This window comes from Dendrobates tinctorius, unplaced genomic scaffold, assembly GCF_039654945.1.
Source record: "Dendrobates tinctorius isolate UK_male_01 unplaced genomic scaffold, ASM3965494v1 ptg000162l, whole genome shotgun sequence".
Classification (NCBI taxonomy): Eukaryota; Metazoa; Chordata; class Amphibia; order Anura; family Dendrobatidae; genus Dendrobates; species Dendrobates tinctorius.
The window spans coordinates 56,236,345-56,258,677 of NW_027361829.1; the positions used below are offsets into that span (position 1 = coordinate 56,236,345).

The following is a 22,333-nucleotide window of genomic DNA, read 5'->3' on the forward strand; positions in this document are numbered from 1 at the left end:
CTTTCAGTACGACCAACGAGCTCACATGTGACGCTGCACCCCAGAGTACCATACACAGCTCAGCGAGCTCACATGTGACGCTGCACCCCAGAGTGCCATACACACCTCAGCGAGCTCACATGTGGCGCTGCACCCCAGGGTGCCATGCACACCTCAACGAGCTCACATGTGGCACTGCAACCCAGACAGACATACACACCTCAGCGAGCTCACATGTGGCAGTGCACCCCAGAGTGCCATACACACCTCAGTGAGCTCACATGTGGCGCTGCACCCCAGAGTGCCACACACACCTGAGTGAGCTACATGTGGCGCTGCACCCCAGGGTGCCATAAATACCTCAGCAAGTTCACATATGTTGCTGCACCCCAGGGTGCCATACACACTTCAGTGAGCTCAAATTTGACGCTACACCCCAGAGTGCCATGCACACATTTGTGTGCTCACATGTGGCGCTGAACCTCAAAGTGCCATACACACCTCAGCAAGCTCACATGTGGAACTGCACCCCAGAGTTCCATACACCCCCCAGCAAACTCACATGTGTGCTGCACCCCAGAGTGCCATACACACCCCATCGAACTCACATGTGGCGCTGCACCCCAGAGTGCCATACACACCTCAGCGAGCTCACATGTGGCGCTGCACCCCATAGTGCCACAGACACACCTCAGCGAGCTCACATGTGACGCTGCACCTCAGAGTGCCATACATACCTCAGTGAACTTACATGTGGCGCTGCACCCCAGAGTGCCATACACACCCCAGTGAGCTCACGTGGCGCCTCACCCCAGGGTGCCATACACACCTCAGCAAGCTCACATGTGATGCTGCACCCCAGAGTGCCAGAGTGCCAGATATTTCCGGTACTGGAGATGTCCATGTGGCACATCCGTGTGGCACACGTGTGCCACATCTGTACCACATGGACGGCCGCCGGGGAAGTAGCGCTACAGTAAGCGCTGTTCCCCTGCATGTGGTGCTGAACGTGGCTTTCGTTCTCCCTGCTCTCCCGGCAACAGCATGAGCAGCGAAGAATGAATAAAAAAAAAATGATGTGGGGTCCCCCTTATATTTTGAACCAACCCGGCAAAGCTAACAGGTGCGGGCTGCTATTCTCAGGCTGGTAAGGGGCCATGAATATGGCCCCCCCAGCCTAAAAACATACTGCAGCCCGCAGATGCCCAGAAAAGGCGCATCTATTAGATTTGCATATTCTGGAGCTTTGTTGGGTTCTTCCCACTTGCCCTGAAGCTACGGCAAGTGGGGTGATAAGGGGTTAATGTCACCTCTCTATGTAAGGTGACATTAAGCCCGGCTTAGTAATGGAGAGGTGTCAATAAAACACCTATCCATTACTAATCCTATAGTAAGAAAAGGGTTAAATAAACACACACAGTAAGAATAAAGTCTTTTAATGAAACAATACACCACATATTTTTTCCATCTTTATTACACTGCTAATCCCATCTCGAATCCCTCAATCTCCTGTAAAAAAAAATGAAAAAAAAAAACACAACAATATACAATAACTGTCCGGTGCTCAGTCAAGTCCCATGGCATACATGCATATCTGGGGGTTAATCAGTTTACAACCGGAGCGGTGCTAATGCGACTGCTCGGGCTGTAAACTACTGGGGAATGAATGGGAAGGCTCAGTGACTAGCGGTGACATCATTGAGTCTGTGTTTGCTGCCGGCATGAACTCCTGTGACCTCAGCATCGTCATTTTCCCACAATGCTGAGTCACTGAGCCTGTGTGCGCTGCTTCCCATTCATTCCCAAGTAGTTTACAGCCTGAGCGGTCGCATTAGCACCGCACCGGTTATAAACTCATTAACCCCCAGATATGGATTTACGCCGTGGGACTTGACTGAGCCCTGGACAGGTTTGGTAGATTGTTTGTTATCTTTTTTAACAGGAGATCGAGGGATTCGAGATGGGATTAGCAGTGTAATAAAGATGGAAAAAATGTGTGGTGTATTATTTCATTAATAGACTTTATTCTTACTGTGTGTGCATTTATTTATGCCTTTACTTACTATAGGATTAGTAATGGATAGGTGTCTTATTGACACCGTTCCATTACTATGCCGGGCTTAATGTCACCTTACAATAGAAAGGTGACATTAACCCCTTATTACCCCACTTGCCACTGCTACAGGGCTAGAGGGAAGAACCCGACAAAGCTCCAGAATAGGCGCATCTAATAGATGCGCCTTCTCTGGGCAGCTGCGGGCTGCTGTCTCTTTTTAGACTTGGGGGGGCCATATTGGTGGCTCCTTACTAGCATGAGAATAGCAGCCTGCACCTGTTAGTTTTGCCAGGTCGGTTCAAAATATAAGGGGACCCCATGTTGGTTTTTGTTCATTCATTCTTTCCTGCTCGTGCTGTTGCCGGCAGAGCAGGGAGAATGACAGCCACGTTCAGCACCATATGCAGGGGAACAGTGCTTGCTGTAGCGCTTCTTCCCCGGCAGTCGTCCGTGCTCACGGAGGACAGTGTACACTGTTCTCCGTGTGCATGTGTGCTGCAAGTGTTGCGGCCCATGTGTCCGGGTAAAAACTGACATGTCTGTGTGTTTTGCACATGGACCGTGTGTCTGTGAAAACATGCTGACATCTGCATAGACCCATTCATTTGAATGGGTCTACGTGTGTCAGTGTCTCTGGTATGTGAGAAAACTGTCACTACACGTACCGAAGCCACTGACATGTGAAACAGGCCTAAGGCTGTTTACCTGTGGTGCAGCACCTCAGCATGTTCACATGTGTTATTGCACCTAAGACTGTTTACGTGTGGTGCAGCACCTCAGCGTTTTCACATGTGGTATTGCACCTAAAGCTGTTTACGTGTGGTGCAGCACCTCAGCGTGTTCACATGTGGTATTGCACCTAAAGCTGTTTACATGTGGTGCAGCACCTCAGCATGTTCACATGTGTTATTGCACCTAAGGCTGTTTACAAGTGGTGCAGCACCTCAGCGTGTTCACATGTGGTATTGCACCTAAGGCTGTTTACGTGTGGTGCAGCACCTCAGCGTGTTCACATGTGGTATCGCACCTAAGGCTGTTTATGTGTGGCACAGCACCTCAGCGTGTTCACATGTGGTACTGCACCTCAGTCCCATTCTATTGTTAATAAAATGCAAGCACACACCTTCACCTGTTTAATACTAATCTCTTACTTTAACAGCTGTACAGCTTTGTCTCTCTGCCAACTGATGTCCTAGAAGTCGAAGTGAAGGATAAGTTTGCAAAGAGTCGCCCAATCATCAAACGATTTCTGGGAAAGCTGTCTATGCCGGTGCAGAGGCTGTTGGAAAGGCATGCTATTGGGTGAGCACTACGTATAAGTTTCTGATAGATGAAGGTGTTGAATTAGATAAGTCCTATATAGTATATGGAGAATAGAAATTATTTCCTATTTAGTAAATGGCTTTAATATTTGTGCATGTGTATTTTCTAAAACATCAATTGAATACAAGCCGCAATAATAACATTTATTGGATACTAACTAATTAAATTAGGGAGAATAGTTATGTTTGCTCCAACTGACAGAACTGCTATCCATTGCTTGGATCCAATAATTTACTACCATAGAAATAAGTTGTTGAGAGGTTCTTCCAGGTTTAAGTCTTAGTTTAAGTATGGTGAATGAGTAGCAGGTACAGACAGAGGAGGACCTCTGTGCAAGAGCAATACATGGGCACTTTACTGTCTAATTGCTCATGATAATTTACAATTCCATATTCTTTAGAGCTGGTAGTGGACCCTCATACCTCTTGGGCCCTTGTGCAACTGCACGGGTTGCACCAATAGTATGTCCGCCCCTGGTCTGTCCCTATTATCAGCAGAACTATTGGGTCTGTTCTGATGATTTTCCAGAAACAGCAACGTCTATAGGAGTGTGGTTGCTCCTGATACTGTAATTTATCTAGGCAGTACTAGGCACAGTCACTCTTGTATGGGCTTTGATGTGCCTAGAAAACCATACAGGTAATGTATCTGACATTTCCTTGACTAATTATGTAGTACGCAAACATTATAATCTATCACTCTCTCATTGTATATCTAGGGATCGTGTTGTCAGCTATACCCTGGGCCGTCGCCTCCCCACAGATCATGTCAGTGGACAACTACAGTTCCGATTTGAAATAACATCATCTATTCATCCTGGTACAGTATCTTGTCTTATTTAAGCTTGAGTTGCACATTTTGTAATTCTTCTCATAAGTAACATTATATAGTTTAGAATTAATCAAGATTACATACACATTGAAAAAGCTCTTGACTTAACTATGTCAAACAAAATACAAATATACAGTATATCCTGGTCACATTAGAGTTTGTTTCAACAATGTAAAATACAATGGAGTGTTTAAGACAACTTTATTAATGGTGCGTGATTATTACTTTATTACATTCTTTTTCAGATGATGAAGACATCTCTATCTCTGCAGACCCTGATCCAATACCTAATGAAAGTCCATTACGCCACCCAGTTGAAGTCCTCTCTAATGATCCTCAGAGGAGAACATCAGTAGCCACTGAAATGCCAACATCAGAATTACCAAATGGATGTATCTCTAGAACTGCGCATGATAAACACCCAGCGATAGACAGTAGATCAATAAGTCAAAACAGTTTACATAAGAAGACAGTATTATGTATGGATCATGGGACTCTTTTGGCCAATACACCAGAGCACCTTCAAAGTAGCCCAGCTGATTCCCATTTACCGGTATCCGTTCCAGATCCAGAGCAGGAGATTGATGTTCTTTCTGAAGCTGAAACCAAAGTAGATACTAATGTAGATCCTATTGCTACCACTGAAGGAGTGGGCCCAGATGTTATAACTGTTGTGGAGGCAAGTTTGCCAGTGGAAGGAGATAAGGAGCACAATAAAAATTTAGAGGAGCCAGAAGAATTGAACCAGCAAGAGAGTAACGAACCTAAATTAAGAAACACTGTTAAAAGGAAAACTAGGCCCTGCTCTCTGCCAGTGTCGGAGTTGGAAACAGTTATAGCGTCGGCTTGTGGAGAGCCCGAAACACCACGCACACACTACATTAGGATTCACAACTTACTACACAGTCTGCCATCAGCTCAGATGGATGGAGATGGAGAAGACGAAGAGGAGCAGAACAGTGCAGAGATAGATGAAGAGTCAACAGTTAAAGAGATGTCTGAGAAGGACATTGTGAGTGAAACTGAAACCATGGTGGCTGATCCTTCTCTTGAAAATGTAGCAGATGGAGTTGATGACATTGAAAACAGTAGAAGTACGTTGCCCCATGATAGCTCCAGTGATCACCCACCTGTTTGTAACCATCTCTGTGTGGACGGAGAGCACCCTAGGACTGAAAGTGAGAGTGACTCTAGTCCCAGGGTTCTTGGGGATCATGACTGTGACACATGTGACACCTCATGCTATAGCACTTCGTGTTATAGCACCTCATGCTACAGTACCTCCTGTTATAGTCCTTCCTGTTATGATAGCCACAATCGATTTTCCAGCCACACTCGTTTTTCTTCCGTGGACAGTGCCAGAATTTCAGAAAGTACTGTCTTCTCCTCTCAAGATGACGAGGAGGAGGAAAACAGCGCATTTGAATCCATGCCTGATTCTAACCAAAGCCCAGAGCCAGACAGGGACCATGGTGATGGGTCAATTCAATGGTCTGATGATATCTCTAGTCAAAGTATAAATTCAGAAAGGACTCCTGGTGCTCCAGAATCTCCAGTTGCAGGGCCAAGCAGCAGGAGAGAAGGTTAGATTGAAACTTTTTCAATAGATACTCTTAAAATGTTATACATTGTATTTCATTTTTGTGTAAAGTGTACACTGTATATATATATATATATATATATATATATATATATTTATATATATACAGTATATATATATATATATATATATATATATATATATATATATATATATATATATAGTACAGACCAAAAGTTTGGACACACCTTCTCATTCAAAGAGTTTTCTTTATTTTCATGGCTATGAAAATTGTAGATTCACTCTGAAAGCATCAAAACTATGAATTAACACATGTGGAATTATATAATTAACAAAAAAGTATGAAACAACTGAAAATATGTCTTATATTCTAGGTTCTTCAAAGTAGCCACCTCTTGCTTTGATTACTGCTTTGCACACTCTTGGCATTCTCTTGATGAGCTACAAGAGGTAGTCACCGGAAATGGTCTTCCAACAGTCTTGAAGGAGTTCCCAGAGATGCTTAGCACATGTTGGCCCTTTTGCCTTCACTCTGCGGTCCAGCTCACCCCAAACCAAGATGTGGCTACTTTGAAGAACCTAGAATATAAGACATATTTTCAGTTGTTTCATACTTTTTGGTTAATTACGGTATATAACTCCACATGTGTTAATTCATAGTTTTGATGACTTCAGAGTCAATCTACAATTTTCATAGTCATGAAAATAATGAAAGCTCTTTGAATGTATATATATATATATATATATATATATATATATATATATATACAGAGATGATCATAAACATTTGCAGTACCCTGGTCAAGAGCCCATGTCGGTAGTCCATATCTACTGGACCAGAGCGCTGCGAACAACCTCCTACCTGCTGGGATTCCCAACTCCTCTTATGAACAGTAGGCCTGACATGATGTCATTATTGCTGCATGATGTCACACTGGGCCTACTAATCAGAGGATTCTAAGATTGCAGGTAGGATGATGTTTGCAGGGCTCTGGTGCAGCAGCCATGGATTACTGATGTGACCGCTGGTTCTGGAACCTGCAAGTCTTTTTGATCATCTCTTATAGGCATATGGTATAATTATAATTACTATAAAGTGCTGTTAAGCAAAGGTACAGCTACAGCATAAGACCCCCAGACAAGAAGAAAATCCTCCTTTATGTTCTCAAATTTCTCTGTAGCTTTAAAATCTTTCCTGCTGCACATGCAAATTATGCTTCAGGTGTCTAAAACCGAGTACTGTCCCACAGTATTAAAGGTATCATACATATCATGGGGGCTGCACATGACAAGTAGACAGGACGTTTTTGCATTCTGAAGGGGTGACAGATCATCATCTCTCCTCATGAACACATCATACTGTATTTCTAATAGAGGTAGATACAAGCTGCATGCATTACTTACCTGTTATCGGTTAGCAATTTCACAGCTGTTTTTGCATTTTATTCAGAATGTTCCTCTACATGGCTCTGTACCCATTATCACTAACCTTAATAAAACATCCACCAGATGAACATACTGACTTAAAAAGGTTAAGTAGCTGAATCCATGCAGGGTACATTTTCTAATTAATGCCATGCCCCTCCTTCCATGTGTACATATTCTAAGGGTGTTTAAGCACAAGTTTTTTTTGTTTTGTTTTTTCTTATTCTATGTATAATAAAATGTTCTGCGAATTTCTATTATCCCTTTTTATTTCAGTTGCTTCCTATATTTAAGACCAACTTAAAAAAAGTTCTTTGAATGATTTCTTTAGTTAGATGGCATGAAAATAAGCAAGTTTGCAATTGACATGTTTTTTCTATTTGCTGTCATTATCCTGCAATGGAAGCTTTTGTTTTCTTTAATGTACAGTTACTTTCCATGAAGCTTGGCCTCCAGACTCTGCTGAGTGCATAGTAGCTACATTCCAGGAGAGGAGTTAACGCTCAACATCCCAGTCAGCTTTCTCCAGCCCATTGATATTTTATACTTGAGTTAGGTGCTTAGTTCCCTCACCCTCCCTCTCATCTTCTGAAGAGATGCAGTTATAAATCACCAGCTTGCTAATCATGGCTTTCTACTCTCAATGTCTGGAGCTCTGTTCTTGCTCAAATGCCCTGCTATCTCTAAAGGTACTGTCACACTAAGAGATATCGCTAGCAATATCGCTATAACTAGTGACGTTATAGCGATATTGCTAGCGATATCGCTATGTGTGATACTTACCTACGACCGGCTCCCCCGCTGGTTATCGCTGATCGCGCGAGAACGTTCAGGACTGTTTCTCGTCATCTGCTTCCTGCGGCGCTTCCTGCTGTGAGGACGAGAGATGCGTGGAGCCGGGCGGGAGGACGCAGGATCGCCTGGTGTGACAGGTAAGTAGCGATCCCCGTCCCCAGCGATGTCGCTGGTGAGATCTGCCTGTGTGGCAGCTCACTAGCGACCACTTAGCGATGTACCAGCGATCCTGACCGCATCATATCGCTGGTCGGGATCGCTGGTACATCGCTAAGTGTGACAGTACCTTTAGAGTAAATACAGGGATAACAGTGCAGACTGAAGAACAAGCCACTGAATGTATTACAGCAGAACTTGTGATGAGCATTATAGTTTTACTAAAATTACAATTTTACTAGTCACAAGAATGGTCCCTTAAAGAGGAAAGCCCGCCCTGCCAGAAACCAGGAAATAAGGAAACTGTATTGGTCTGAACTGCTCAAGAGACAACTTGAGAATACCTCTTTAAATGAACTGGGGAAGGACGGAGACATATAGGATAATAGAAATTTTCAGATCTTTTCTATGTGGAATTATAAGCTTTATTTAAAACACCTTTAAATTTCAAGCCAGAAGAAAGGCTTTAGAATAATGATTACATGGCTGCATTCTTCCTTCCAAATGAAAGAATTAATAGAATTTTGATAATGTAGCATATTTAAATATTATTATTATTATTATTATTTATTGTTATAGCGCCATTTATTCCATGGCGCTTTACATGTGAGGAGCGGTATACATAAAAACAAGTACAATAATCTTAAACAATACAAGTCATAACTGGTACAGGAGGAGAGAGGACCCTGCCCGCGAGGGCTCACAATCTTCAAGGGATGGGTGATAATACAGTAGGCGAGGGTAGAGCTGGTCGTGCAGCGGTTTGGTCGATCGGTGGTTACTGCAGGTTATAGGCTTGTCGGAAGAGGTGGGTCTTCAGGCTCTTTTTGAAGGTTTCGATGGTAGGTGAGAGTCTGATATGTTGTGGTAGAGAGTTCCAGAGTAGGGGTGATGCGCGAGAGAAATCTTGTATGCGATTGTGGGAAGAGGAGATAAGAGGGGAGTAGAGAAGGAGATCTTGTGAGGATCGGAGGTTGCGTGCAGGAAAGTACCGGGAGACGAGGTCACAGATGTATGGAGGAGACAAGTTGTGGATGGCTTTGTATGTCATGGTTAGGGTTTTGTAATGGAGTCTCTGGGCAATTGGGAGCCAGTGAAGGGATTGACAGAGGGGAGAAGCTGGGGAATAGCGGGGGGACAGGTGGATTAGCCGGGCAGCAGAGTTTAGAATAGATTGGAGGGGTGCGAGAGTGTTTGAGGGGAGGCCGCAGAGCATGAGGTTGCAGTAGTCAAGGCGAGAGATGATGAGGGCATGGACTAGGGTTTTTGCAGATTCTTGGGTGAGGAATGAACGGATGCGTGAAATATTTTTGAGTTGAAGTCGGCAGGAAGTGGAAAGGGTTTGGATATGTGGTTTGAAGGAGAGATCAGCATCAAGGATTACTCCGAGGCAGCGAGCTTGTGGGACTGGGGAGAGTGGGCAGTCATTTACTGTAATTGATAGGTTCATAGGGGGGGTCACGTGAGATGGGGGAAAGATGATGAATTCTGTTTTGTCCATGTTGAGTTTCAGATATCTAGTGGAGAAGAAGGATGAAATAGTGGACAGACATTGAGGGATTCTGGTTAGTAGGGAGGTGATATCTGGTCCAGAGATGTAGATCTGTGTGTCATCAGCATAAAGATGATATTGAAAGCCATGAGATTCTATGAGCTGTCCCAGGCCAAAGGTGTAAATAGAGAACAGCAGGGGCCCTAGGACTGAACCTTGTGGGACTCCGACAGATAGGGGGCGAGGTGAGGAGGTGGTGTGTGAGTGGGAGACGCAGAATGTCCGGTCTGTTAGGTTTGATGAGATCCAGGAGAGGGCCAAGTCTGTGATGCCGAGGGATGAGAGGGTCTGTAATAATAGGGAATGGTCCACTGTGTCAAAGGCAGCCGACAGGTCCAGGAGGAGGAGGACAGAGTAGTGTCGCTTGCTCTTGGCAGTTAAGAGGTCATTGGTGACCTTAGTAAGGGCAGTTTCAGTGGAGTGGTGTGACCGGAAGCCAGATTGTAAGCGGTCGAAGAGGGAGCAAGAAGAGAGATGGGAGGACAGTTCAAGGTAGACGTGTTGTTCCAGTAGCTTGGAGGCGTATGGGAGAAGTGATATAGGGCGATAGCTAGATGCAGAGGATGGGTCAAGAGAGGGCTTTTTGAGGATAGGTGTGATGGAGGCATGTTTAAAGCTTGAGGGGAAAACACCAGTTGTTAGTGATAGGTTGAAGAGATGGGTTAGGGTTGGGATGAAGACTGTGGTGAGGTTTGGGATGAAGTGGGATGGGATCGGGTCGAGTGCACAGGTGGTGAGATGTGATCTTGAGAGTAGAGTGGAGAGTCGATCTTCTGTAATGGTGGAGAAGTTGGTTTTGAAGGTGGAGGGCTGGGAAGTCGGGAGGAAGGGCTCTGGGGGTTGTTGACCAAAACTGTCCCTGATGTTATCAATTTTCTGCTTGAAAAATGAGGCAAAGTCTTCAGCTGAGATGAGTGGGGAGGGAGGAGGTGCTGGGGGGCGGAGGAGAGAATTGAAGGTGTTGAATAACTGTTTAGGGTTGTGAGACAGGGAGGATATGAGAGATGAGAAGTAGGTTTGTTTAGCTGTGGCGAGTGTGGTCTTGAAAGTAGTGAGGGACTGTTTGAATGCGATGAAATGCTCGTTGGAGTGGGATCTTTTCCATCTGCGCTCAGCAGCCCTGGAAGCTCGCCTCAGCTCTTTGGTCAGGCTGGTGTGCCAGGGCTGTCTGTTGATTTTGCGAGTTTTGGTATGTGTAAGTGGGGCAGCGGATTCCAAAGCTACAGCTATTGTGGTGTTATATAGAGCGGCAGCGTCATCCGCATTGTGTAAGGAACTTATATCTGTAAGAGGGAGGAGGGATTCGGAGAATGAGTGTAGGTCAAGGTGTTTAAGATTCCTGCGAGGGTGTGAAAGTTTGTGGGGTGGGGATTGTAGACATGGAGTGAAGAGGGAAGAGAATGTGAGCAGGTTGTGGTCAGAGAGAGGAAGAGGTGAGTTAGAGAGGTTAGATAGGGAGCAGAGGCGGGTGAAGATGAGGTCCAGTGTGTGGCCATCTTTGTGGGTGGCTGTAGAAGACCATTGAGTGAGGCCGAAGGAGGAAGTGAGAGATAGAAGTTTAGTGGCAGCTGAGAGGGAAGTGTCAATGGGGATGTTGAAGTCGCCCATGATGATAGTAGGGATGTCCGCGGAAAGGAAATGAAGTAACCAGGTGGTGAAGTGGTCAAAGAAGGTGGTGGCTGGCCCTGGGGGGCGGTAGATGACAGCCAGTTGGAGGTTGGAGGGGGAGTAGATGCGCACAGAGTGCACCTCAAAGGAAGGGAGGGTAACAGAGGGTGGCAGTGGGATTGGGGTGAAGGAGCAGGTATCTGACAGGAGAAAACCAACTCCTCCACTATGTTTGCTGCTGGGGCGGGGGGTGTGAGAAAGGTGGAAGCCGCCATACGAAAGTGCAGCAGGAGAGGCTGTGTCAGAAGGGGTGAGCCAGGTTTCGGTGATGGCGAGGAAGGAGAGTTTGGTAGTAACGAAAAGATCATGGATGTAGGAAAGCTTGTTGCAGACAGAGCGAGCGTTCCACAGAGCTCCTGTTAGTGGGACTGGGGAAGCGGGGGCTGGGTGAATGGGTATAAGGTTGGAGAGGTTACGGAAGGTTGTGATAGAGCGTGGATGGGAGGTAGAAATGACTGTGGGAATGTGGTGAGGAGGACCAGGATTTGGAGAGATATCACCAGCAGTGAGAAGGAGCAGAGAAAGTGTTAGCAGGTGGGAGCAGGAGAGGGCATGAGGGGGCTGTCTGTGTTTGGAGACAGAGGATTGTATGTTAAGGAACAGTTTTGAGGCGGAGGTGAGGTGGATGGGGAGGATTGAAGAAGAGATGAACAGTTCCTTACTAGGAGTAGGGATTAGGGGAATTAGCAGAAAGTGAAGGATTATTGGGGTGAAAGTGAAAACAAACAGAAACATTGTTTACAGTGACTGTGTCCAGTTACCTTCAGTTCCCTTCTGGTTCAATTCTGGTTTTAATTCTTAAATTAATCTTCACACTTCTAGCACACACTTATAGGAATCACAATGCAGACTGAAGTCTATGCAGACTTGTACTCTGCAATATATGTACAACTAAGTGCAGTCAGGTGTGAAGCAGAGAGGAGTGGTCTCTGCTCATCTTGGCCAGACAATTAAGAGTGGACCAGATGTATATGATCAAGCCAGAGTAAACAAGGTCATAAATAACACTGGGGTAAGCTGGGGTTAGCTGAAAGGCATACCATGTGAATGCTAGGTGCAGAGGCAAGTCTATGTGCAAAGCTGGGTGACGCACTGTGTGTCCTTCATAGACAGACAGCAGGAGAGCAGGAGAGCTGGGTGGATGGACATACCATGTGAATGCTAGGTGCAGAGGCAAGTCTATGTGCAAAGCTGGGTGACGCACTGTGTGTCCTTCATAGACAGACAGCAGGAGAGCAGGAGAGCTGGGTGGATGGACATACCATGTGAATGCTAGGTGCAGAGGCAAGTCTATGTGCAAAGCTGGGTGACGCACTGTGTGTCCTTCATAGACAGACAGCAGGAGAGCAGGAGAGCTGGGTGGATGGACATACCATGTGAATGCTAGGTGCAGAGGCAAGTCTATGTGCAAAGCTGGGTGACGCTGGGTGACGCACTGTTCACAAGGGACGTACTGTACTGTACTTGCTGCAGATATTCCGTCAACTTGTATGCAAAGCCATGACATTCACAGCGCTGGTCAGTTTACACTGCAGTTTTTTTTCTACATGTGGATAATATGTTGCAGAAAATAATCCAGAAGATTTGTTATTGTAAGGCTGTGTGCACACGTTGCGGAATTGCCGTGGAAATTCCATTCCGCATTTTAATTCCCGCCTATTTTCCGCAGAAAAACTAGCGATACAAGCGTAATTAGCTTGCAGAATGCTAGCATTTTCCAAGCGATCTGTAGCATCGCTTGGAAAACTGATTGACAGGTTGGTCACGCTCGTCAAACTTAGTGTTTGATGAGTGTGACCAACTTTTTACTATTGAGGCTACCTATGCAGCCTCAGTAGTAAAAAGATCTAATGTTAAAAATAATTTAAAAAAAATAAAAAATGGTGCTTTTCTCACCCTCCAGCGTCCCGCGCAGCATTCCCGATCATCGCGATGCTCCAGGCAAGTCCTGTTCCCAGTGATGCATTGCGACAATGACCTTTGATGACGTCGCGGTCTCCCGAGACCGCTACGGTATCGCGTGACTGCGACATCATCAAAGGTCATTGTCGCAATGCCGGGACCTGCCGGGAGCATTGCTGAGGCCTGGGGACGCTGCAAGGGACATCGGAAGGTGAGAATATGACGATTTTTTTATTTTAATTCTATTTTTTACAGGGATATGGTACCCAGAGCCTGGAGGAGAATCTCCTCTCCTCTAAACCGTGGGTACCATTCACAAATCTTCTGCTTACTTTTCACATGGTGGGCATAGCCACATGTGTAAAGTAAGCAGGACAATGCATTCCTATGTGGGCGAATTTTCCCGCGATTCCGCACAAAGAATGAGCATGCTGCGTATTTTTCCACGATGCAATTCCACCGCTGAAAAATCCGCAGCATTAGCACAGCATGTGTGGAATTCCATAGGATTGCATGGGATGCTTTTTTTGCGTATTCGCTGCAAAATCGCACGTTTAAAATTGCAGCGAAAACTAAAAAAAAAAACGCTACATGTGAACACAGCCTAATACGCCGCAGATTTTTCTGGATGGAAACTAAATTTTACATCCGAGCCATCCCACGCACCTAATCCAATCACCATGTGATCCAATGTCTTTTCTACATTTTCTCTCTCTTTCTTTTGCTTGATATTTGATTTCTTTAATTTGGTGATGGAAATCTGAATGTGTGTTAATGATCATAGCCAGTATCTTGTACAATATGTAAAATCATATTGGCATCTTATCCTGGTTTCATAGTTACGTGCTATGTATTTGTTTGAAAATCAGGAGTTAGTGTGGGTTATATCTACATTTCTACATTTCAAGTGTGAGGGAGAGCCAGGGCCGTAGTCGTGGCTGAGACTAATGGCTCTTGCGCACCCTGGTCTCCCGTCACATGCAAAGAATGTCCTTTTATCAGTGTACTTGCCTCTCTTCTCTCTGCACCTTCAGGGTCTCCTCTGAGTTGCTGCAGACCCCTTCCATACGATTGCACAGAAACAGACACAGTCCAATTTCAACTGTAAACAAACTTAACTTCTTTCCTTTCGCAGCACGTCCATATCAGATGCAGCATCAGTATAGGGTTTCACACAGTTCACAACCTTCACTCCTTCACTTTCCCTGTACTCTTTCCTACATCTTCCAGTGGGTACCCGGGTCATACCGTTCTTTCCGGTACCGCAGCGTCCTCCCTGTTCAGCCTTACCACATATAGGAGTTCATCGTCTGTTTTGTCCCAGACAAGAGGGCATCTGCCCATGAAGTAAGCTGCCACATGATGAGCAACCTGTGTTCCTGTCCTGCTGTGGCTTTGGCTACAGCTTCTGTTCCCACTGCTGCTGTGACTGGTGCCCTTCTGGCCCACTGGCCCCGTACAGCTGGGCTTGTCGCTTCAAACATTGCTGAGGCAACCGCACTGTATGGGCTCTAAGGTCCTACTGCTCTAAAAAGGGAAAACCCTCTATCTTATTCACGGTTTGCTCCTCCTAATGAACTATGTACACTAATGTGCCCCCACCTAGTGGCTTAACTATGGTACTACACTTTCCCTATTAATTATATACACATTCATAAATACAGCAATAAATATACAATTATACATACAAAGAAAGAGAGTGGATTATCACACGGTCCCGGTACACCACTTGCACAAGCATTGTGAATCTAAAGCATATGTTGGTTTGTTTCAAGCCTAATCCATTATGAAAATCCCGCTTGCAGTGTTCCAACGCATTTCCCCCCAAAAGCACTGGGGTTCAGCATGACATTGCTGGCTACAGGTAATAGTGTGAGCTCACAGTGTTGATTTTTCCTTTGTGGCTAACCCCTTTTCCCTTCTATTCCATTTTTTATCATAGTTTTCTCATTTTTTCATTTTTTTCACTATTAATGGATACACTGTGTTTGATTGATTTGTTGTACTGTATCCTAGCCTACACATGCAATATTTTTAAGACAACTTTGAAAAAAGTTATATTTTAGGGGTCTTTTTTCTTGATATGTTTTCAGCCCATTGTTTGACCTCACTCTATTTGCTTTTGGTTCTATGGTTCAGACTTGGTACAACCCTCCATTCGGTTGTAAAAACTGTGATGTATCCGAGAAACCAAGGCACTGGGTATTATCCTTGAAAAGAGTTTTATTGGCACCAGTGTACACATAAAAAAACAAACATGCGACGTTTGGGCCACACAGAGCCTTTTTCAAGCCAAAAGCAAGCTGTACGTATTACAAGTTGTACTTACTTTGAAAATCCATGTAAAAATGGCTGTATAATTCTGATCTTGTAATGTTACAATGTATTCAATCTCAGCCCATCCACCCAGCCTGAGTGACAGCTGCAGCTTGCACTGAGCAGTGAGAGATCTTGCCAGAAGCAGGGAGGAGGGACACTGAGGACCTGCCAATCAGGATGGGTGATAAAGTGGTTATCTAATTTTTCTTTCTTCAGGAGTGCACCTTTCCTCTGCCTCCTTTGTCCTTTGTGGGGGCATTGTGCTCCTGAAGTTTGTGCCAGCATAATAGCAGAGCCGCTGCCCTGAATTGTGTGCTCTAATATCCTGCTAGTAGAGGCATGCCTCTGAGACATGGGAGAAGCTCAGGGGCCCCAAAGTTAGCTCAGAGCTGCGCTTATAAGCTGTATAACACGGTATCCTGTACACTACAAAATTAAAAATCCCTCCATTCTTGAGAAGTGAGAATATTTATCTCATCTTATTAAATATGTAAAATTGCAAAGTGCTTGAAAAAACAAGCAACTTTGCAATATATTTCTTATACAGCCATTCTGACATGAATTTACAAAGTAAGTACACCAACCTCATCCGGTCTAAGAGAGCTATTTAATAATCTATGAAGTTTGTTCTGTGAAATCTGATGACAGATCCACTTTAAAGTACATTGTTAATTCTGTGGTATATCAAATATACTATAAGGGAATTGTATAAACAGTAATGGTTAATATTGAATTTGAAATTTCATTCAGTGTAAGTAGCATAAAATAAACACTAGTAGTAGTTCTTCAACAGTCCATAATATGTTTGTTGCCTTTCCTATTTATGTCATGAAGCAATAATACAAGGATACAGTGCCTAATATTTTACAGCTACATTACATTATGTTTAGGTCCTGGAGCAGGAGTCAGTTTGGGTGGCATTGTAGTTGTAGTCAAAAGATATGTCCGATCGCATGGAGAATATACTGTCCTGTGACCGTAGCCTAATACCGGCATGTGAATGGAGATTTATAGGTTGGCAGGTATGGGGTTTTTCTTCATCTGCCAGCAATTACATAGTGATAAAGTTCAGTACAATAGTTATACTGCTTGCGCAACTCCCTAATATAGCAAAGTACCTCTAAGCTGTAAAGATGCCACTGTAGATTACAAATAGATACTTTTAGTTGCCATTGTCTGCTGGGCTTTGTCTAACACTATTGTTTTCATTTTGCTTCAGGTTGTTGTGGAGGGGCTTGACAACATAAAACACCACTATTCCCATGACCCCCTATTATGGACATTGCATCTATTTACAGCATAATCTACATGACCTGCTGAGTGTCAAACACCCGAAAGCCAGGAAAAGGGGGGGAAACTGGGGAACACATTTAACATCCTAAATTTTGGGGAGGGACATAAATGTGTTCTTGTACTTGCTGCAGTATGGGACTGTTAGTAGGGGTTTGCAGTACTTGCTGCAACATGGGACTGTTAGTAGGGGTTTGCAGTACTTGGTGCAACATGGGGATGTTAGTAGGGGTTTGCAGTACTTGCTGCAGTATGGGACTGTTAGTAGGGGTTTGCAGTACTTGCTGCAACATGGGACTGTTAGTAGGGGTTTGCAGTACTTGGTGCAACATGGGGATGTTAGTAGGGGTTTGCAGTACTTGCTGCAGTATGGGACTGTTAGTAGGGGTTTGCAGTACTTGCTGCAACATGGGACTGTTAGTAGGGGTTTGCAGTACTTGCTGCAGTATGGCCTGTTAGGGGTTTGCAGTACTTGCTGCGACATGAACTGTTAGTAGGGGGTTGCAGTACTTGCTGCAATATGGTACTGTTAGGGTTTGCAGTACTTGCTGCAGTATGGGACTGTTAGTAGGGGTTTGCAGTACTTGCTGCAACATGAACTGTTAGTAGGGGTTTGCAGTACTTGCTGCAGTATGGTACTGTTATTGTTTGCAGTACTTGCTGCAGTAAGGGACTGTTAGTAGGGGTTTGCAGTACTTGCTGCAGTATGGTACTGTTAGGGTTTGCAGTACTTGCTGCAGTATGGGATTGTTAGTAGGGGTTTGCAGTACGTGCTGCAGTATGGGACTGTTAGTAGGGATTTGCAGTACTTGCTGCAGTATAGGATTGTTAGCAGGGGTTTGCAGTACTTGCTGCAGTATGGGATTGTTAGTAGGGGTTTGCAGTATTTGCTGCAACATGGGACTGTTAGTAGGGGTTTGCAGTACTTGCTGCAATATGGGACTGTTGGTAGGGGTTTGCAGTACTTGCTGCAGTACTTCAGTATCGAACTGTTAGAAGGGGTTTGCAGTACTTGCTGCAACATGGGACTGTTAGTAGGGGTTTGTAGTACTTGCTGCAGTATGGGACTGTAAGTAGGGGTTTGCAGTACTTGCTGAAGTATGAGACTGTTAGTAGGGGTTTACAGTACTTGCTTCAACATGTGATTATTAGGAGGGGTTTGCATTACTTGCTGCAGTATTGGATTGTTAGTAGGGGTTTGCAGTACTTGCTTTGTATGGGATTGTTAGTAGGGGTTTGCAGTACTTGCTGCAACATGGGACTGTTAGTAGGGGTTTGCAGTACTTGCTGCAACATGGGACTGTTAGCAGGGGGTTGCAGTACTTGCTGCAGTATGGGACTGTTAGTTGGGCTTTGCACTACTTGCTGTAGTATCGAACTGTTAGTAGGGGTTTGCAGTACTTGCTGTAGTATGGGACTGTTAGTAGGTGTTTTCAGTACTTACTGCAACATGGGATTGTTAGTAGGGGTTTGCAGTACTTGTATGGGATTGTTAGTAGGGGTTTATATACTGAAGGTTCTTCACAATTATAGGTGCTGGTGACATTAACGCAACCTGATGCAACTGAAGAGCATGTCGTTTGATACTGTTCTTAATAAATTAATATCTACAATACCAGTGAATTCTCTCAGCATTTTTCATAAATGACATCTGAATATGGAGTTTCATGTATGAATTAGCAGCTGTAATGAAAAGCCATACTGATATGTTTGCATTTGTGCCACATCTCTCCTTCCTTCTTTCTATGTTGTAGGTGACTGTCCTTTACCGCACAGCACCCCACCTGTCAGTCAGCTGCCTTCTCTGAGAGCAGACCATCATCATTACCCTACCATTGATGAGCCTCTTCCTCCAAGTAATGTATTGTCTTTCACTTTTTGGTCCTTCTGTAGAGCTCTGTTGCAATTGGTGTCATGGCATTTATGAAGGACATGAAGGATTCAGATTCCTCCTGACCCGTTATATTTGTTCCCAATTTTAGTTTATTGGGTCTCTCAGGATTACTTGGAAAACTATTTGGGCTGAAAAAAGCTAACGCATGTTCATGTTTTTAAAAACAGTCCTTCTTACGGTGTATTTATTAACAAAAAATATCCTTTAAGACCCTCATCTATGGGGAGGAAGTGCCCCCTCCAGTAAAATTGCTTCACTGAAAAGATGGCTACATTATAGTTTATTGGATCAACGTCCCCAGAAGACATCTCGGTTGAATAATCCTTTGACTTAGAGCTATCTCTCCCAACTCCACCATGTACAGGAACGTTCAGCTCCGCTGAACATACTGTACATGTGTTTTAAGGGGGCACGGAGAAAGCTCAATGGACAAAAGGAAAAGGGAAGGTAGTAAAACCATGAATGAACACATATAGAGACAAATTGTAAAGAAACATGCGTGAAACGTTCCTCAAAGCCCTTTATCTCAAGTAACAGCTGTGCAACACCTTGGCATTCTCTCAGTCTGGTTCGTCAAGAAATGCTGCAGGGTATCAGTGAAAACGAACTTCAAAAACTCTTCTGTGGGCCAAGAGTCAGATGATTAATCCAAGAGGCAGGTCTCTGGTGGCAAGTGTTCTCCTCTGTGTGTGTCTAGGGAGAGACCTACCAGCCTAGTGGGGCCGAAGAAGCCACCAGAGACGGGTATCATGGATGTATGATATCATGGACGGCTTTTAAAAGTATGTTTCCCCTAAAATGCTGTAGCACTAATGCAGCCAGTATGTGATTCATGCTGCCCGTGGTTACATTTAGGGGGGTGTGCACACGTAAAGTATTTTCTGCAGACATAAAATGCTGCATAGAAAGAGGAACGTTTTTATGCGTTTTTTTGCCAATCATTTGAATAGGTGAAAAATGCTGCTAAAACACTGAAAGATTTAACATGCTGCAAAATTAAAATTGCTATAAATCTGCAAGAAAAAAATAAGCAACATGTGCATGAGAGTCCAGAAATCTCATTCTTTTTGCTGGGACAGCAAAATGTAGCATTTTTTGCTATAAAAACGCTTGTGGAAAAAACTCAACAAATACAAGACATGTGAACATCCCCTAATACGGTCAGGTTCCAATTGATATTAGGCAAAAGCAAAAGAAAAACACACTAACAGTGAATCAGTTTATTAATAGTGATGAGCGAACAAGCTTGGCTAAGATGTCATCCGAGCACGCTCTGGTGCTATCCGTGTGAGTTCAGCGTGCTCGAAAAATATGTTTGAGTCCCCACGATTCCATGTCTCGGGGCTGTTTGAGTGGTAACCAGATACTCTGTTAGCACCCGAGCATTCTCCGATAGCACATTATCCCAGCACGTTTCTTCATCACTATTTATTAATAGTTTATTTTTTATTAATTTATTAATTGTTATTACTATTTATTATTATTATTTATTATTGTTTTCATATACTTTGCCAGAGTAAAAAAATAGTTACAAATTGTTTTACTACAACGGAGGTCAGATTGGTATGTATCTATACATCTCTAGAATATCCCTTCTAACCTTTATCTGTGTAATCTAGACTGGGAGGCTCGAATTGATAGCCACGGCAGGGTGTTTTATGTGGATCATGTGAACCGCACTACAACATGGCAGAGGCCTACAACAGCTGCAACACCAGATGGAATCAGTAGGTCTGGATCCATCCAGCAGATGGAGCAATTAAACCGCAGGTTGGTATTAGACCAGGTATCTGGAAAGCAGGAATGTAGCACTATGCAATAGAAGCAAATCTGTCTGCTTGTAGTCAAGGAAATCATGTCCCTGCCCCAAGTCTTATCTAAAGCGAAATTATTCGACATACTGTAGATAATGCTGCTGTTTATATCTCTTAACTAACACAACCAATATATGGGAATATTCTAAGCTAGGTTAGGTCACATATATACAGTATATCAAATGTACACAGCACAACACACAAAAACACATTCACCATAAGTCCTGAATGTAAAAATATGTATACTTTATTATTTTATAAATAAAAGTACTTGAGGTATTTTAAATCTCTGCCTATTTTTGTTTTTTTTCTCAGGTATTTTAAAAGTAGCAAAGCATCAGTGTTTTATAATATAAAAATATACATTAGAGGGCAGTACTATCCATTTCATAAGGGCATATTATTGCAGTAAATGGTGCTAACAAACATATGTATCTCAAAAATATACAGTGAAAAAAAATTTAAAAACAAAATAATAATATATATTCATAAGTAAAGTGCATGCAAATTAGTGAAAATTGTATATCAATTCCCTATTGGTGTACATTCCCTGAAGCCCCAGATCCCACCCCGCAGTGTGTTATGATGTATTTACACTGCGGGGCTGGGGCCTCAGCAACACGCAGGAGCAATAGCCTGATGTCGGTTCTTGGGCAGCGGGCACTGCGCATGCCTGAGAACTCTTGTCACAGCGCAGGCGCCGGCATTCAAAACAAGAGAAGGTGGTGGTGCACAGGGGCATGGTGGGCGGTGCCTAGGCACAAGACAAGTGGCATGATGGACAGATGGTAGGCGGTGCCCAGGCACAAGACACAGGCATGATGGATTGATGGGAGGCGGGTGATACAGGGGGACACACCATACCTATGGGACACATTACATGTATGAGGAGCTATTTATAAAAGTCGATATTTCAGCATTACTAGGGGTCAAAAACGGAAGAGCCACCTTCACAGAGTGCTGCCTTGGTGCTGCTGAAGGTGGCTCTTTTACTTAAACACCCTGGGGGGATGACAGGTTCCCTTTCAGAGAGGCCTGGCATCAGAACCAGAGTGCTGAATGGATTTGCCCTCACTTCCATACCAATGATCTCTTTAATAGAGGCCTGGGGTCAGAACCAGAGCACCGAGGGAATTGCCCTCATTTCCATAGCGGAGATCCCTTTAAGAGGAAGATGTGCCTATGGGACTATGGGATGGAGCATGTGTGATGGGTATATGGGCAGGGAGGGGGTGATTCATTTCTGTCATGTGCTCTCTGCTCCTTTCTGGGGGGCAGACAATGGCTGGGAGCTTATGTTCCCGAGGAAGATAGATTCTCCCACCGTGTCAGTGTCTGCTGAGGTGTTGTCGAGTGGGAAAACTTGCTCATAGCAGCCAATCACAGCTCAGCTTCTTTTAAACAGCTCTGGTGAAATGAAAGATGCTTCCTGATTGGTTGGTGATACACACGTACATACATTCAATTTTATATATATAGATAGATGAAAGGTTTCTTATCAGTTGCACCTCGGGTGCGCAGTACTCACACTGAATGTGAAACATTAGGCTCTTTAAAGCTTTAAAGTGCACCTGTCAGCTGTTTTGGCTCCTTTCTGGAGCTTATGTTCCCGGGGATGCTAGATTTCTCCCACCCATTCAGTGTCTGCTGAGGTGTTGTGGAGTGGGAAAACTGTTGCTCATAGCAACCAATCACAGCTCTGGTGAAATGAAAGATGCTTCCTGATTGGTTGGTGATACACACATACATACATTCAATTTTATATAGA

The 22,333-nt window shown here is 44.1% G+C and overlaps 1 protein-coding gene across 4 annotated transcripts in view; it reads left to right on the forward strand.

The window, feature by feature from the left end:
- The window catches only part of HECW1 (HECT, C2 and WW domain containing E3 ubiquitin protein ligase 1), a 564,607-nt gene that overhangs the window by 452,020 nt on the left and 90,254 nt on the right, over positions 1-22,333 (forward strand). For 3 of the 4 annotated variants that reach the window (XM_073550028.1, XM_073550027.1, XM_073550029.1), the window contains 5 exons: positions 3,195-3,337; positions 4,077-4,177; positions 4,435-5,772; positions 18,612-18,713; positions 20,371-20,521. In XM_073550028.1, coding sequence (XP_073406129.1) covers positions 3,195-3,337; positions 4,077-4,177; positions 4,435-5,772; positions 18,612-18,713; positions 20,371-20,521 — 1,835 coding nt within the window. The remainder of the gene's footprint in view (positions 1-3,194; positions 3,338-4,076; positions 4,178-4,434; positions 5,773-18,611; positions 18,714-20,370; positions 20,522-22,333) is intronic. The other variant, XM_073550030.1, reaches the window with a different exon arrangement.